At 65.9% G+C, this 17,286-nt stretch overlaps 1 protein-coding gene across 1 annotated transcript in view; it reads left to right on the top strand.

Annotated features, from left to right (window-relative positions):
* The first annotated feature begins 385 nt into the window (after positions 1–385).
* The window catches only part of SLC6A9 (solute carrier family 6 member 9), a 51,137-nt gene continuing 34,236 nt past the window's right edge, over positions 386–17,286 (top strand). Inside the window, 2 exon segments of the mRNA XM_074961899.1 lie at positions 386–456; positions 3,955–4,122. Coding sequence (XP_074818000.1) covers positions 4,093–4,122 — 30 coding nt within the window. The 5' untranslated portion in view covers positions 386–456; positions 3,955–4,092.

Below are 17,286 nucleotides of genomic sequence, written 5' to 3' on the forward strand. Positions count from 1 at the left end.
GAGCTCCGCGGGCTGGGGGGAGGCATCCCGGAGCTGGTGTGGGGCCGTTGAGACCCGGTCTGACCCCCTGTACAGCCCAGCCAGAGCCCTGCCCCCGGTCACTCCTGTTAGACAAACAGCCAATTTCGGTTTAGGTTGCCAGCCCTGGAGAATCCACCCGACCCTGGGGAAATTGTTCCAACAGATAATTACTCTGGCGGCGAAACATTCACACCTTATTGCCAGTCCGTCTGGCCTCAGCCTGCAGCCGCTGACGGGGGGAGGATGGGGGCCGTGGTGGGGTGGCGCTGGCGGAGGGTGCCAGGCCGTGGATCTGGTCAGTCACGCCCATCGCCCTGTGTGTAAGTGGGGGTGGGCAGAGCACTTGAGCTGGGCTCAGTGAGGCTGGAGCTTCCAGACGGGACGGGCTTGGAGCTCGTGGGCGCTGGGTGGTGATTAGTGCAAGCACCTGGAAAGGTCAGTGCCAAGGGCCTGGGGGGGTTGGGAGGGAGGGCAGGGCCTGGGGTGCCATGTCCCGTGGCAGACAGAGGGCCAGCGCGAGGGGAGTGGGCAGGTCCGGTTAGTCTGATTCCCAGACCCTGCAGTGCGGCGGGCTTGACAGACGCTCGAAAAGGAAACAATTCACGATGCGCCATGTGACCCACAGCGCTCCCTGCCCCAGAGGCTGCAGAATCCGGACCCGAGGCTACGTTTATAGGGGGCTGGCTGAGCGTGTGACCAGTGGGGTAGCTGTGTGAGCTGCAGGAAGGGGCATCAGCTCTCATGCTTCAGGGTTCAGCACATGCGTCAGGAAGGCCTCTGGCTCCCTGAAAGACACAGTTCTCCTGCCACCCTATGGAATGTTCTCCCCCCTCGCCTGTGGTCGGAGTCCAGCCCCGAGCGGGAGCCATACCCCCACTGAGGGTCGGATGCATTCTCCATTGCTGGCCACTTTGAAGTCACAGGAGCACTTGGGTGTCGGGCCCCGGTGAGCCAGGTCCATGGTCAGGCATCTGTGGGTGACGCAGCCCCCGCCAGCCCTTAAAGGGGCCATGCATCCCCGAGCTCGTTCTTGAAAGGGCAGTTGTCTGGGCCTGATCCTCTGAAAGGAACTGTGTACTCCAGCAGGTCTTGGAGAGGCAGGACGCCGTGCCAGAGCCCAGTCCCCTCTGAAAGGGATGGCACCGCTGCCCACCGCCCCGGGATCTAGTTCCGGAGGAGATGAGAGAGCCCCTTTAACTCTTAAAGAGATGCTACCTCTCCCCTTCTGTCTCAGCCCCCTGCATCTCTGTACAATGCCCTACGCCCCCTGGCCAGTACCTAGCGGAGAACGAGAACCAGTGGCCGGAAAAATGACAATGAGAAGCCAGGCACACGTGTGTGGTATGGGTGGTGAAGGGGCCCTGGGCAGTGCTGCTCTCAGATCCAGCCCTGCTGCCAGACACACATTCTCGGGCTCAGTACAGGGTACCTGGGTGACGTTCTCTGGGCCGTGCTAGACAGGGCGTCGGGTGGGACAATCGCCGGCGTGGTTCCTTCTGCCCTTGAGCTCTGGGCCTTTCTGACTCGGATTCTGCTCTAGAACTGGGTCTTCACCAGTGCTTGGAGCAGGGCCAGTGGCTCTGATTTATGTCCCTCCCCTCATGGGAGTGAGCAGGGATGGGCGTGGGGTGGGAGGGAGACAGCAGAAACCTGATTTGCCTACATGCAAATTGCCACAGCCCAATCTTGGTGGTGGCATTTTCCATCCTGGAGGACTGGTAGCTGGGACTGTACCCTTCGCTCACCACTGAAATGCAGCCACCTCTGGGGTGGGGGGCAGTAGCTCTTTGACCAGACCAGAGGTTAGGAGAGGCAGGGGAAGGAGGCTCCTGTGGGGAGGGGAGGGGCAGAGAGGCAGGCTGCGGTGGCCACGGTGCAGATCCAGGGCAGCAGGAGGGAAGGTGGCTTGGGGTGGCTAGTGTCCTGTGTGCCAGGCAGGCTGTCGGTTTCCGTCTCGCCCGGAAGCCCCTCTCTGAAATAGACGCGCCGCACTGCGGGCCCGGTGACTGCTGGGGCAGCGAGATGCTAGGAGAGGTTTTCTAGCATCCTTACAGGGGGGCGGGGGGGACGGGGGGGGTGACACGGAGCCAGATCCCTGCCGACCCTGGAGCTCGGCAGCAGCTGGGCCCTGCTAGCCATGGGGGAGGGTGGGCTGGGGCCTCCTGGAGGGAAGAAAGGAGTTGGGAGCATGGCCCAGGGCGTTGGGATGGGCTCAGCACCAGGGAGGGGTTGAGTAACCCCCCCACCCTGCCTGCTCTGTGCAGTGCCTGTAATGCACCTGCCCCAAGCAGCCGGCGCCCTGACCAGGCCGGCAGGGCTGGGGGCTGTGCCTGTGTTCGTGCCCCCGCTGGGCCCCTGCCCGGGACCCCGTCCCTGCACCCTCAGAGCTCCTGGGTAGGAGGCAGGGGCTGGGGGTTGGCCCAGGAGCCATTGGCCCTGGGCGGTGCCTCCTGCTCCTTATCTCACCCGCTCAGGTCCTGCTGCAGCCCAGCTGGCCTGGCTCCAGGGGCCCTGCACCCTGCTCCAGCCCCACCTCCTCCCTGCAGGCCAACGCCCCCACCCCAGCCTGCTCCAGGCCCTGCCGGGGGTGGCCCCACTTCGCCGGCACCTCCCCTGGCCCTAGCTCGCCCTCCGGCGGGGGCTGGAGCCATGCTGGGCTGCAGGACAAGGGGCAGGGGAGTGCGGGGCACTGTTGAGGTGGCCCTGCCCCTGCAGGTGGTGCTGAGTCTGGGCCCTGGCCAGAGGGCTCCTGGCAGCCCGGCGAGCTGCAGGCATGGTGTGGTGACAGCGAGGCAGGGCTTGGTCAGGGCCCGAGCAGGGGCTCAGACTGTGAGCAGGGCAGCCCGAGCATGCGGCCCGCTGAGAAATGGGGGGTGGCAGCATCCCCCCAGGTCTGGCAGCAGCTGGTCCCTGGCAGCAGCTGCCAGCTCCGACCCAGGCAGTAGCATGCAGGGGGCAGCGGGGCAGAAGGAAATTGCCTCCCATCTGTGCCCTCCACGGCAGCTGAGCTCCAGGCCGGCCCTGCTCCGGCCGAGTCCCTCTGCCCCCTGCAGCGCCAGGCGCAGCCACGTGCCACCTTCACCTCAGTCTTTGTGTGGGGTGAGCATTGGGCAAGCTCCCCTCCAACTCTCCCCGTGCCCCTGGGTCCCGACCCACAGCCCCCTGCTAGCCCAGCCCTGCCCCCCAAACTCTCCCCGTGCCCCTGGGTCCCGACCCGCAGCCCCTGCTAGCCCAGCCCTGCCCCCCAAACTCTGCCCATGCCCCTGGGTCCTGACCTGCAGCCCCCTGCTAGCCCAGCCCTGCCCCCCAAAGTCTGCCCGTGCCCCTGGGTCCCGACCCGCAGCCCCTGCTAGCCCAGCCCTGCCCCCCAAACTCTCCCCGTGCCCTTGGGTCCCAACGTGCAGCCCCCTACTAGCCCAGCCCAGCCCCCCAAACTCTCCCCGTGCCCCTGGGTCCCGACGCGCAGCCCCCTGCTAGCCCAGCCTTGCCCCCCAAACTCTGCCTGTGCCCCTGGGTCCCGACCCGCAGCCCCTGCTAGCCCAGCCCTGCCCCGCAAACTCTGCCCATGCTCCTGGATCCCGACCCACAGCCCCCTGCTAGCGCAGCCCTGGGCCTTCTCCTAAGCATAGCTGCAAGACAGTTGATTCTCTGATGGCAAGAAGTGGCCCCCCAGAGACCAGTCTGACTAGAGGAATGGGCCCTGATCTAGGAATGAATCCAGATTTTGGAGGTGCAGGATGGGGTGCCCCCCCGGGAGGGTGCAGGAAGAGAGTGCCCCCCCCAGAAGGGTAGGGGTGGGAGTGCCCCCCCCAGGAGGGTAGGGGTGGAGGTGCAGGATGGGTGTGCTTCCCGATGAGGGTGGGGGCAGGGATGCTTCCCGACCGGCTCTGTTCCCCCGTGACCACAAGTCACTCCCGTCTTGTTTCTCCCCAGCTCTCTCCTGCGCTGTCTGTGGACTGAACCGCTCGGTGCCAACGTCCCCGTGCCAGCCGGGTGCAGCCAGCGAGACGGAGAGTGGGCAGGCAGGAGCCCCCGTGGCGGGCTGCGCAGAACATACCCGAACCCCCAGCCATGGTGGATAAATGCAGCGGGGGGTTACTGGTGAGTGCTGGGGGTCCCATTGCCTGGGCTTTGCTGGGGGTTGGATGGTGCCAGGCACCCTGTGGGTCAGTGGCTGGCAGGCTAAGTCTCTGGGAGAAGCCGGGAAGGCCAGCTGTGCATTACTGCAGGAGGGTTGTGGGGGCGATGCCACCTGACTCCCTGGAGCATGAGAGCTGACTGTTCTGGGCCAGGCTGTCACGAGGGAGAGGCTGGAGCAGGAGCCTGGTGGTCAGGACTCCTGGGTCCTCTTCCTGGTCCTATCCTGATTTGTTGCGTTCCACCACCAACCCGTGCCTCAGTTTCCCCATCTGTCTGGCAGGCTGGCCTGGAGGGGCCGGGGGAATGGCTGGCGTTGCAGTTGCTCTGTCCCGGGGTCTGTCCATGGCATTTCCGGAGGCCCCTGCTGTTCCATTTGCTGTCTGGGCAGCTGTGGGGGGATCGGCAGCGCCACCCCATGCCCCAGTTGGTGCCGGTGCAAGGGCTGGGCTCTGCCCCATGGCGCCCTGCTGGACTCTCCGTGTGGTGGCTCTGGCACTGCCCCTCCCCGTTGTTCCGGGGGGGGTGGCGCCAGGCACGGGATCCGGGCAGGAACTGGGCTGACTCCAGCTTGCAGAGTGCGGTTTAGATCTCGGCGCTGCTGGCTCCCCTTGGAATGCATCGAGTGTGCTGATGGGGGGCTGAGACCCCCTCCCTCCCGGTCGCTGTGCCACCCTCTCCAGTTCTGGCTGGGGGCGCAGGGGCGTGGAGCGGGAAGTCTTGTGCACGAGCCCATGGCTGTCTCTGGAGGGGTGGGGAGGCTGCATCATGGGCTTGGCTGGCAGGGGAGGGCGGGGGCTGCCCTGGAGGTGCCAGGGCTGAGCACAGCCATCCCCAGAACAACGCCTCTTACTCAGTGGTGAGGGCGCTGGACCGGGAGCCAGGACTCCTGGGTTCCCGACTGACTCATTGTGAAGGCTCCGTCCCTTTCTTTGCCTCGGTTTCCCCTGGGAAGCACGAGCTGGATGTTCCCGGCTGGTCCCCCTGGGGCTGTCTCTGGCAGGGCCCCTGGCAGCAGTTGCTGTGAGCCCGAGGGGTGGCCCATAGAGACTCCATCTCCCAGCATGCACGGGGGGGGGGGGTGAGTGTGTGCCCTGTTAACCCTTTGTGGCGAGAGCCCCACCGCGAGGGAGTCCTAGTCGCGTGGTGCTCGTATGACCGCCGCTCGTGCGGCCAGCACCCCAGGGATTGCCCCGGGCCGTGCGAGGCGCCGCAGCTGAGCCGAGGAGCCGCGTTCCGGAGCGAGGGTTCCCGGCCTCGCACGTCCCCCGCGTGAGGTCTGTGCACACTCACCGGTGGGCTGGCCCCGCAGGCTCCCGTGCCCGGCCCCGTGCACAGGGAGCAGGAGCTGCTGCCGTTCCCATCAGCTCCCACGGTGCCCCTGGACCCAGGGGCCGATCGGCTCACAGGACTGTGCTCTGACCACGAGGACCCACTCCTGTGACCTCTGGGGGGCCTGTGGGTGTGGTGCCCATGGTATCGCCTTCCCAGGCACTCTGCTTCCCCCTTATCACCCCCGCTCCGGGCTCCTCCGGTCGCAGAGTGGAGTCCCCTCCCCCATCGTCCTCTCCATTGTGCTCGCCTGTGGCCCCCCCACTGTCACAAAGGGGCACAGGCCCTGAGCCTAGTCAATATCGGGGGTGTCTGGGGCCCACGGGCACCTTCCCTGCCCCTCTCGTGTGCTGCCGTGGCAGGGTGCAGAAAGGGGGTTGAGTGGGGGCAAAAGGCTGCGGAGAGCCCCGCCCTGCCCTGGGGTGTGGCGTGGGGCTGGGCAGATCTGCAGTGAGGGGTGGGGAAGGGGAGCGGATGTCTCTAGTCCAGGGCGCTGCAGAGTTGTCCCCAGGGGTTCCTGTGTGTGGGGATGCAGTGCAGCCTCCCAGGGCTCGGGGTCCCCCCAGGCAGGCCGGGGCAGGATCCCCCTATTGCGGGGCAGGAGGAGAGCCTGGCTCTGCCTCCCCACATGGCCCCCCGCCCCCCGCGCGGGCTGGGGACGTGGCAGGAGATGCGGTGCCTGCCCCGGGAGCGGCTCCGGCTGCAGGAAACGCTGGAGCAGCTGCGAGCTCAGCCAAGCCTGGACCCGCCCCCCGCCCAGGCCAGGTCTCCGAGGGGCTGGGGAGGCTCCCGGGGGCAGAAGCTGGCTATGGCATTTGTAACGGGTCCAGCTGCAGGTGCCCGCGGGGGCAGGGGCTGCTCTCAGTGAGGGGTGACTGCAGGTCCGATCCCCGTGGGTGGGATGCCAGGTCCCACCCCGCCCTGCCCCCCATGCCGGTGCACCCTGTAGCCCTGCTCCCCATCTCTCACGTACAGTCAGTGCTGATGCCCCTGCCCAGGGCGCCGCCCTCTGCCACCCCCTCTGCCCCAAACTGCCTGCCCCGGAGCCTCCCCCATCTCAGCCTCTTCTCCTGGGAGCCGCTGGCCCTGCCCCCTCCCCTGTCGCTCGCTGCCAGCGGGCACCCGAGCGGGGGGCCAGGAGTCCCCTCTCAGCAGAGGCCTCTTGGGGCGCTGTGGCCCTCGCAGCTCTGGGCCAAGCAGAGTGTGCGGGCTGTGCCCAGCTGGTGACCTGCCCCGCGTGTGCCACGGCCCCCGCTGGATGCACCACAGCATCTCAGGACCCCGTACTGCTCCCAGCAGGGGAGAGTCTCCTGCAGTGCAGGGAGCAGCGCCCGGGGGCCCCCTCTCCCTGTCGGCGACTGAGCCTGGGCTCGTCCCAGAGCCTGCCATCTGCCTCGCCTGCCCTCACCTGCCCAGCCCTCCTGTTCCCCTGGCAACAGGCGATAATGTCACCGGTACCCAAAGCAGCATCACTGGGTTCTGGGGAAGGTGCAGGTCCCGGCAGGTCCAGGCGGCCCGGCCCCTCCCTGCACCTGGGCTTGGCTGTAGTTTTATTTTCCCCAGCAGATGGGAATAAAGATCCCAGGATGAATCGGGGGCAGGTCCCTCCCACTCCCGGGGGCCTCCCAAAATAGCCCTGCGCCCCAGCCAAAGGGAACAGAGCCAGGACTTTCCTGGGAAGCATGAGAGCTGGTGGGGAGGGAGTGGTGTGTGCCAGTGAGTATGTGTGGTGCTCCTACGCATGCACAATCCTGCCTGTGCACACGCGCGTGCGCTCTGCACACACCCATTCAGAGGAGTGTGTGTGTGAGCTGTCCCCCTGCGTGGGTGGGGGAAGGGTGCTCACGCTGGGTCTGGGCTCAGCTCCGGGCTCCATTTCTGCCCCGGGGCAGGTTGCTCCAGCACATGGGGCCATGTCTCTGGGTCCCTCGGGGATGGGGCATGCAGTGAGACAGAGAGGGGGAGAGGCACCAGGCGGGGTGTGACTAGCCGGTGAGACTCCTGGCACAGGGGGCCTCTGGGGCCAAGCGAGAGCTGGATTGTTCCGGTGGCAATTGGAGTGTTTGGCGTTATCGTGGCTGGCGCGAAGCTGTTCGTAGTCAGGGGCAAACCCAACCTCTCGCTGTCGGAGACCAGGAGACCTTCCGGGGGTGGAGTACGCTGCAGCGACTCCGGCAGGGCTCTGCGGCGGCAGGGCTCTGCGGCGGCCGGGCCAGGGGCTGATGGGCGTCGGGGTGGGACACGCCTGGCGATTGTGGGGCCAGGCTGTTTCCCCGGTGACTTTGGGAGGAGCAGATTCGGCCAGGGAGCAGGGCCCCATAGCCCTGCCGCTTGTAACAGCCTGCCCCTGGGTGACCAGCTCACGCCCAGCTGAATACCCCACCCTCAAGCCGAGATCTCCCCCTGGCAGGCTGAGGAGCCAGAGACCCCATGGCCATTGCTGTTGGTTGAGGTGGAGGGGCCCAGAGGCTGTGGTGATGGGCAGTGGTATAAACCCCCTGATCTTAGCCAGCTCACCCTCATGTTCCCTGCCCAGAGCACGCGGGAATCTCGCCCTGTGCCTGCTGCAATGGGAGGCCTGGGCCCCAGGGGCGACACGGGGGCTACGCTGCACAGGACGGGTACCCCCCTTTGCCACCTTTCGGCTCTGGGCACGCACACCCGCTCTTGCACGCACGCCTGTGGCTGGCGGCACGTGGCATGGTGAGGAAGTCTGCTGCTATGTTGCCCGTTTGGCAGGGGCGGCCGCTGTGGCCCTGGGTTCAGCTCCGGGCTCGCTGTCAACAGGCACTGGGCCTCAGGTGGGCATATATTTCATGCAGTATAGGAGCCCCCAATGCACACGCCGTGCCTGCCTGTGCCCGCCTCCAGTCCCTTGCCCTGCGGGGCATCAGAGGGAGGCTGGCCTGCTAGCACTGCCAACCCCACTGGTCACCAGGCTCTGACGCTGGCTGGCCTCTCCAGCCTCCCCGCCCCAGTGCAGTGGGGCACAGGCTGCCCTCGTGCACACAGCTGCTCACGCTCATGTGCCTGTGCATTCATGCGCTGCCCCCGTGCGCTCACGTGCTGCCCCTGTGCGCTCACACACAGACCCCCGTGCACTCACACGCTTCCCTTCTCCCCTTTGCCCTGGCACAACTCCCTCCCAGCACCCCAGACACTGCTTTGCAATTCCCTGAGCTGGGGGGAGCCCAGCAGCAACACCTGAGTGTGCGGGGGGGTGGGGCGGCTGGCACAAACGCCTGTGCGGGGGAGCCCTGGCACCGATACATGGGGGGCTGGCAGGGAGCCAGGCAGGCGTGAGGTCCCAGATCCTCTTCGGGTGAATCTTTAACAACTTCCTGGAAAATACCCCAGGCCCAGCTCAGTTCGGGAAGGCAGGATGTCAGTGAGGGGAGGAGGGACTGGAAGTCACCTGGCTGGCCCCCCCCAGCTCTGCTGATGCCCCTCAATCCTGACCTGCAGCGCCCTCTATCCCAGCCCTGGGCTCCCCACCCAGCCCCCTTCCTTCTCGGTATTGGGCTTGTGACCTTTTCTCCCTGTCCGGGAGGGGTGCCCCGGCCCCCAAGCAGGGCTGAGGTAGAGAGGGTCCCCGGGGGGGCAAGCCAGCGGTGCGGGGGGCAAGGCAGGAGCTGTCAGGGCTGAGGGGTGGCAGCCCACAGCCCTGTTTGGGATGGGGTAGGTCAGGGCCCCCCCGGGCGACTGCTCGCAGCTCAGCTCCCAGCAGCACGCGGGGAGTGGGGGTCTTGGGGGGCCAGCAGGAGGGGCTCCCTGTGGTGTCCTGCCCTGGGCCGGAGGCGGTGGCTGCTGAGCTCTCGGGGCCATAAGGAAGGGAGCTAATCCCCTTGGATAGCCTCCAAGGCCATAGAAATAGCATCGTAAACCCGGCTGCACCCGTGGCCCAGCCCTGCCCCCTAATCCTGCCAGCCGGTGCGTCCCCCCCCCAACCCTCCCCCGCCGGTGCTGTGACTGCAGGCAGGGCCCAGCGCTCACCAGGGCAGCCTCTGACCCTGGTGGGGGCCCGGTGCCAGCCTGGGGTTTCTGGCCCTGCTGGCACCCCCCAAGGCCTTTCCGGGAGCAGCTGCCATGTGGGGATCTGCCTGCCCGGGGCTGGTCACACTGGTCCCAGGCTCGAGGGCCGAGCCTGGGGCCCCGGCTCATGGCCTCCAAGTCTGTGCTGCCCAGAGCTCTGGGTGGGGGCACTGTCCCATGCCTCTGTGGGGCATTAACAGGGCACCCCATTGCACTGGCTGCCCCAGCACCGTCTCTGCCCTGCCCGGCGCCCGGCTACCCCAGCACTGCTCTGACCCTGGCTCCTCCAGTCGTGTCTCTGCCCCACACGGCACCAGGGAGAGCCAGGGGCTGCAGGTCGGGGTTGAGGGGCTCCAGCAGAGCAGGGGTGAAGTGTGCAAATCCTGTGCCAGCCCCGGGAGCTGCCGTAGCCAGACTTCTCCCCTCTGCGTGTGCGTGGGGGTGTTCAGCGCTCAGGGGGCAAAGTCACCCCCAGCCCAGAGAGGGAGGCGAGGAGGATGGGCCCGATCCTGGAGGGGTGAGGCCGGGGAGCCGTGCTGATGCCAGGGTGGCAGGAGGCAGGACTGGCAGTGCCCAAGGGCCAGGAGAGTACCCTGCGCGTGCCCCGTGCCCAGCCTGGTGGGCTCTTCTTGAGTCCCGTTGGCTCTCGGGGCAGGGGCTGCAGAGGGGCCTGAGGACGGCAGCCCACTGCCCCTGTGCCCAGCGAGAGCCGGGAAGTGCAGGCCCGGGCGCTGGTACCCCACTGCAGGAGGGAGCTCCTTGGGCCACACTCCCAGCACGGGTAGATCAGCGGGGGAGCGGGCTGCTGTCTCATCAGGGGCAGCGCCCACCCCAGTGTTGGGGGGAGCTCTGGCCTGGGGGAGCGAGGGGGCGCCAAGGGGTCTCCAGGGAAAGTCCTGAGTGCGTCAGGGCATTGGCACAGCTCCCCGCTCCTGTCCGAAGCGCTCCCGGGTCTGGTCCCCACGCCCCCAGAGGGGCTGCGGTGGGTTCTCGGGGAGCCGCCCCCCACCTGCTCTGGGGGGTCGCCCCAGCCGATGGGGCCAGGAGAGGTGCTTGTGCCGCACCCCACTCCCAGTCCTGGCTTGGGCGCTGGTGCCACCTGGGTGCGGGCGCCCCGGCAAAGCCCGGGGGGTGGGGGGTTAAGGGCTAAGGGGGGGCGGAGCCCCAGGCTTATCCCAAACAACCCCCCCCCGCCCGCCTGCTGCCACGCTGCGCAGACCACACTTGGCTGGAGCGCGCGGCCCAGAATAGCAAGGGGCCGCCCGGGCGGGGGGGCACTGGGGGATTTTCTGCCTGAGCGCCCCGGGAAAATGGAGTCCGCGCCCGTTGAATGGAAGAGTCAGCTCAGGGCTGGCTGTGCCTGGCCCGGGGCCCGCGGTGCCCAGCGGTGCCCCCTCTGCACCAGCAGCTGGGCCCTGCCCAGGCCCCCACTCTGCACCCACCCTCGGGGCCCACTGGTGCCCCCAGGAGCGTGACCGCTGGTGTCATGAAGCCAGGGGGTCTACGGCCCAATCCTCCACCCCAGCTGGGGACGGGCTGCCCCGTGGCACCCCCAGAGCCTGCTGCCTGCACCTGGCACGCTGCCCCGGGCCTCCCCCAGGGCTGGAGCCCTCCACGCGCTGCCCTGGCCCGTGGCACCTGGCGCCAACGTCCAGGCCGCTGCTGTGAGGCTGCTCGGCCTCCTGGGTGCCAGCTCCATGCGGCACCATGTGGCCAGGGGGCGAGGCTGGGGGGAGGTGTTGCCGGGGGGCAGCCCCATGGACGGGAGTGGACGCGGCTGCGGCTCTCCAGCTGGAGGGGGCTTGGCAGCGCTGCTCTTCTGTGGGGATCCCAAGGCAGCAGTGGGTCCCACGGGATCCCCCACATCCAGTCCCTGGGGCAGGCTCAAGGGGGGCAGCAGGCACAGCCCCTGGCACCCCTCCAGCCAGGGCCTGCTGGGGCTGGGGGATGGCAGAGGGGTCGGGCAGCGCTGGGAGGGGGTGATCCCGCAGGCTGAAGCATGGTGGGTGAGAGCCAGTGGCATGGGGCGGGGGAGTGGGGGTTGACGGGACTACACCCTGCTGGGGTAGCTGGGATCTCGTGCCTGGTCCAGGGGAGACACCCGGGAGAGCCCCCAGGCAGTGTGGAGAGCAGTCTGTGCTCCCCCAGGTCTGGCCCAGTCCCGAGCCACCAGGCCAGAGAGATGGGAAGAGGGGCTGTCCGTCCCTCCTCCCCATTGGGCACTGCCTGCACTTGGCCCCTCGGACACCCCACTCCCAGGGGCGCTGTGGGGCAGAGGGCAGCCAGTGCGGCCTGAAACCCCCCTCTCAGCAATGAGGGACTTGGGGAGAACTAATGCCCCTAGGGAGGAAAGGAAGGGAGCGCACAGACACCCCCCTCCCCAGCAACATGGGGGGCTGGGCCAGAGACCCCGAGGGGGAGCAAGGAAAGGGCATGAATGAATGGGGGGCCAGAGACTTCTGGGGGGAGGGGGAGAGGCAGGGAAGCCGGGATCCCCAGTGCTGGAGGAGAGACCCCCAGGAAAAAGGCAGAGCCGGGGAGCCCTGTGTGGACACCCCCAACCAGGGGAGGGGGAGAGACCTTCGGCAGGAGGTGCCCGTGGTCCGGGCAGGTGAGCGGCAGGGAGGTCCTGGCCAGTGCTGTGCATGCAGCCCCAGCCTTAGCCCGCGAAGACAGCAGTCACCAGGCGCTCTCAGGCCCCGCGCCGTCTCTGCCAGCCCAGCTGCTGCAGAGTTTGGTGCCAGAGCAGATGGGGGCTGACCCACCCCATGGGAGGTCTCGTTCTGGTCTCTGACACTGTTTTCACTCTCCCCGCCGGCATCTTTATCAAGATCTCTGGAGTGTCTTGTCACCCGCGCAAACATCCAGTCCCTCTTTGAACCTCACAAAGGTCTTGGCCTCGACTTCCTGTGGCAGGGAGTTCCACCGGCTGATTGTGATGGCCTTTGAGTTCCCCCCTTTCCATTTAATTAAATGGCCTCTGGGTCTCGTGCTGGGAGCAAAGCCCTTTGTTTTCCGTTGGTGTTTTGTTTAAAACTTCCTGGGGATGGATCAGGGTTTAGGATAATAACTGGGTAAAAATCAGCACACAAAGGTAACCCTGTGGGTTTGTGGGTAAATATCAACATCGATATTAGGGGATGGGAGGCAGAAAAAAGCAACGAAGGAGGACATAAGAGTACTGAAAGCAAAAGCAGGTGACGGCTGTGGTTTATTTCCTGGACTGGGCTCCCGGTGCACACTCACACACACACGTATCTTCCACGCCATTGCCTTACGCTGAGACAGCCTGGATTTACACTTGGATTAGCTCCTTGTTAATGCAACGGTAGCTAACAACAGAGCCTGGATTATTGGACCAGGATCGTACCTTCCTGGGCTGGAGGGGTCCAAACTGCGGGTGACAATCAGTGAACCCTGCAAAGGAGGGGCCGTAGCTGGGAGATGGGGGAGCAGCTGGGCCCAAACCCTGTCTCTGGCCCAGTCAGTATTTTACAGACTTGGATGCCGTCTCCTCTCTGAGGGCCCCTGCTTGTTCCCGTTGCTCGTCTCTGACCCCCTCTGGCTCCTGACGGGGTCGGGTGGCTGGTGCTGCAGGTAGCATCCAGCTGAGGCTGCCCCCTGATTTCTAGGGTCTGGGTTGTGGGGACTGTCGCTCCCCCCGGTCTGTGGTTTGGGGCCAGAACAACCACCGTGGCTGTGTGACTGCACAGGGCTGCAGGGGACCCAGCCACACCCAGCGCGGGGGCAAGAGGGGGACCTGCCTGGGGGCTGTTTGCATAGTTCCTCAGGCATCTGATGGGAGCACGGGAGGGAGCGAGCACCGGGTGAGGGCGTTGTAGGGGGTGCCCTGGGCCAGCGCCGCGGCTCGGATGCAGGTGGTGACAGCCCGCATGGGGCAGCTTTACAATTAGCATTTCGGGTCACCCACCTCCCCGTCCCCTGGGCATTTCCTCGCCCCCCGCAGCCCCATGCTGCTGGCTTCTCTCTGGCTTTGCCAGAGCTGGCGAGTGGGGGCGGGCCGGGGCCGACCCAGAGGCGCGTGCTGCCTGGCGAGCTGGCGTCCACGTGTCCTTGCGCGTGACAGCCCGGCGCTGGCCCATGCCCATACACGTGTGCTGTGATGTGTGGTCGTGTGGCCTCCTCCACCCACTCCCCGGACCCCAGATGGTCTCCAGAAAGCCCAGCCCCCCTCCACGGTCTGTCATTCACGCCTCGCTGGGCACCTTGGACGTGTTCTCCCGAAAGGGAGCTTGGCTGGCTCCCGCCTGCCCGGGAACAGCTGGGGTGCTCCGAGCTAAGTGGGGGGGCACATCAGCGCCAGCACGCCGGGCGGCCGGGGCAGGGACGTCTCATGGGGAAGAGAGGGACCCAGGCGCGAGCCCCCTGTGGGGCAGGCTGGGCAGTGCTGGACCATGCCAGGGCGGTGGCAGAACCGCACCACGGCTGGGGCAGCTGGGTGAAGGGCTGGAGGGGAGACGGCCCCGGCCCCCCGCATGAGCCCAGGGTGCCCGGGCGGTAGGGGAGCGCCGGCTTCCCACACCGCCGAGGGGAGCCCGCCTGAGAGCCAGATGGCCGGGCTGATGGGCGGTGACCTCGCCAGGCATTGCCATGGAGACAAGTGTGGGTCGCAAATGGGCCTGACGATGTCAGAAGAGACTGAACAGCCGGTGCTGGGCTCCTGTTCCCCACAGAGCCCCCGGGGCGGGGGAGCAGCTGGGGGCCGCAGCTCGCTAGGGAAGCCATCGCCCAACCGTGCGGGTGGTACCGGCCTCGGCAGGCCCAGCTCTCCACGGGGCAGCCGCGGAGCCAGGCCCTGCAGACCCACCAGGCTGCCCGCAGGCACCAGGGGGTGAGGGGCGAGAGCCTAGAGGGACGCTCCGAGCCCCCAGTGTGTGTGTGGGGGAGCAATGCCTGGGTGCATCCTTGGCAAGACGTCCGAGCCCATCTGCCCTGGGCACCAGGCAGCTCCTCTCTGGGCAGTGCCGGAGCCTCCCTTCCCCCCAGGCCTTCCCGCACGCCTGTGGCCCCCCGCCCTGGGACCCATCAGCTGCACTGCCCCCCGGGCGGGGCTGGCTGAGTGCATAGGCCTCAGGCCGGTGGCCCCAGTATGTCCTCAGTGTCCTTTGGGCACCAGTGGCTGGCACATCCTGGGCCCGGCCTGCCCAGATCTCCTTCCTCACCCGGCGCCCCAGCGCCAGCCCTCTCGCTCCCTGTGTGCCAAGATCAGGACCCTCAGGCTGCCCTTTCTGCAGCCCCCCACCCCCGCTGACCTGCTCATCCTGCCCCTACCCCCACCTCCAGCCCCTTTCGTCTCCTCCCTCTGCCCTTGCTGCACGGGCCCCCAGCCACCCCCGCCCTGGCCAGGGGCAGAGTTTGGCTCAATCCTGTTAATAACAGGTCTCGGTCTAGCTCTGAGTCACCGACGATTAGTGGCACTTACACCACCGGGCACGTGAAATCACCGGTACAGGTCAGGTCACGCTCCTTATTTAATCACCCTCATTTTTTGTTTTAACTTCATTATTCGCCATGTTTAGCAGTGGCCACTTACAGCTCAACAAGAGCATAGAAACCAGCCCGACCCGAGCACCTTCCTGCCCTGAGCCCGGCTCCGGGGCCGAGAGACACACACACACGCGCTGCCCACCCCACGCCAGTCCCTCGCTAACGCCTGCCCCTCCCCATCTGCCTCAGCACGTCCCCCTCCCGCGTTACCTGCCCAGGTCCTCCGTCCCTGCCCTGGGCTTGTCCCAGCCCGTGCCGCGCTGCACCCGAGGCCACTGGCGCCGATCCGCACCTGGGCCCGTCCAGACCCGTGTTTGTGGGGCAAGTCTCTCATTTTATAGGCTAGTAAAACTGAAATGGCCCCAGGTGGAGCCGTGCTGGGAGGCGCAGGAGCCGCCTTCCCCCTAGGCAGCCCATGTGGGCAAACTGGCCCGGATGCACAGAGCACCTGGCATCACCACTCGCCCCCCAGACGGGAGAAATCTGGGTGCCCCCAAGCGTCACCTCTATGACGTATCCAGCTTTGGGGGGACAGCACGCCCCAGTCTCTGCCCCTGGCCCTGGTGCCCACCCGCAGGGGGAGGAGACGTCAAAGGAACGCGACCAGCCAGCTGGGCTGAGCCATGGTGCAGCCCTGGGCCCCCTCGGCGCTGGCTCCCTGTGTGGCACTGGGTGCAGGCTGCCCGCTCTTGCAGGGGGCTGGAGGCTAAGCCGCCCCTGTCCCAGTCTCTCTCCAGCTAGCCTGCTTTGCCCTACGGTCCGACCGGCTGCTCCTCTCCCCGGGGCCTGGAAAGGGGCACTCCGGCTCTGCGCTGGTGGATGCCAATGTAAGCGCCCAGGCCGATGGGCACACGGCAGCTGCTCCCTCCCCAGGGAGGCTGGGTCCCAGAGGGGCAGGCGTGGAACCAGCTTTCTGGGCTAATGAGCCACGTCTTCATTAATGCGGTGAGGAGCCGCTCGCACCCTAAGGGCTCAGAGGTGGTCACGCTGAGTGCTAGGCCCGGCATTCCACTGAGCCATGCCGCCTCCCGCCACGCCATCCTCCCGCCGCCCCATCCTCCCGCCACGCCTCCTCCTGCCATGCCTCCCCTCGCCGCGCCTCCCCCCGCCGCCCCATCCTCCAACCGTGCCTCCTCCTGCCACGCCTCCCCCCACCATAGAATCATAGAATATCAGGGTTGGAAGGGACCCCAGAAGGTCATCTAGTCCAACCCCCTGCTCGAAGCAGGACCAATTCCCAGTTAAATCATCCCAGCCAGGGCTTTGTCAAGCCTGACCTTAAAAACCTCTAAGGAAGGAGATTCTACCACCTCCCTAGGTAACGCATTCCAGTGTTTCACCACCCTCCTAGTGAAAAAGTTTTTCCTAATATCCAATCTAAACCTCCCCCATTGCAACTTGAGACCATTACTCCTCGTTCTGTCATCTGCTACCATTGAGAACAGTCTAGATCCATCCTCTTTGGAACCCCCTTTCAGGTAGTTGAAAGCAGCTATCAAATCCCCCCTCATTCTTCTCTTCTGCAGACTAAACAATCCCAGCTCCCTCAGCCTCTCCTCATAAGTCATGTGCTCTAGACCCCTAATCATTTTTGTTGCCCTTCGCTGGACTCTCTCCAATTTATCCACATCCTTCTTGTAGTGTGGGGCCCAAAACTGGACACAGTACTCCAGATGAGGCCTCACCAGTGTCGAATAGAGGGGAACGATCACGTCCCTCGATCTGCTGGCTATGCCCCTACTTATACATCCCAAAATGCCATTGGCCTTCTTGGCAACAAGGGCACACTGCTGACTCCTCTCCAGCTTCTCGTCCACTGTAACCCCTAGGTCCTTTTCCGCAGAACTGCTGCCTAGCCATTCGGTCCCTAGTCTGTAGCGGTGCATTGGATTCTTCCGTCCTAAGTGCAGGACCCTGCACTTATCCTTATTGAACCTCATCAGATTTCTTTTGGCCCAATCCTCCAATTTGTCTAGGTCCTTCTGTATCCTATCCCTCCCCTCCAGTGTATCTACCACTCCTCCCAGTTTAGTATCATCCGCAAATTTGCTGAGAGTGCAATCCACACCATCCTCCAGATCATTTATGAAGATATTGAACAAAACCGGCCCCAGGACCGACCCCTGGGGCACTCCACTTGACACCAGCTGCCAACTAGACATGGAGCCATTGATCACTACCCGTTGAGCCCGACAATCTAGCCAGCTTTCTACCCACCTTATAGTGCATTCATCGAGCCCATACTTCCTTAACTTG

Source organism: Natator depressus, chromosome 8 (genome assembly GCF_965152275.1).
Source record: "Natator depressus isolate rNatDep1 chromosome 8, rNatDep2.hap1, whole genome shotgun sequence".
Classification (NCBI taxonomy): Eukaryota; Metazoa; Chordata; order Testudines; family Cheloniidae; genus Natator; species Natator depressus.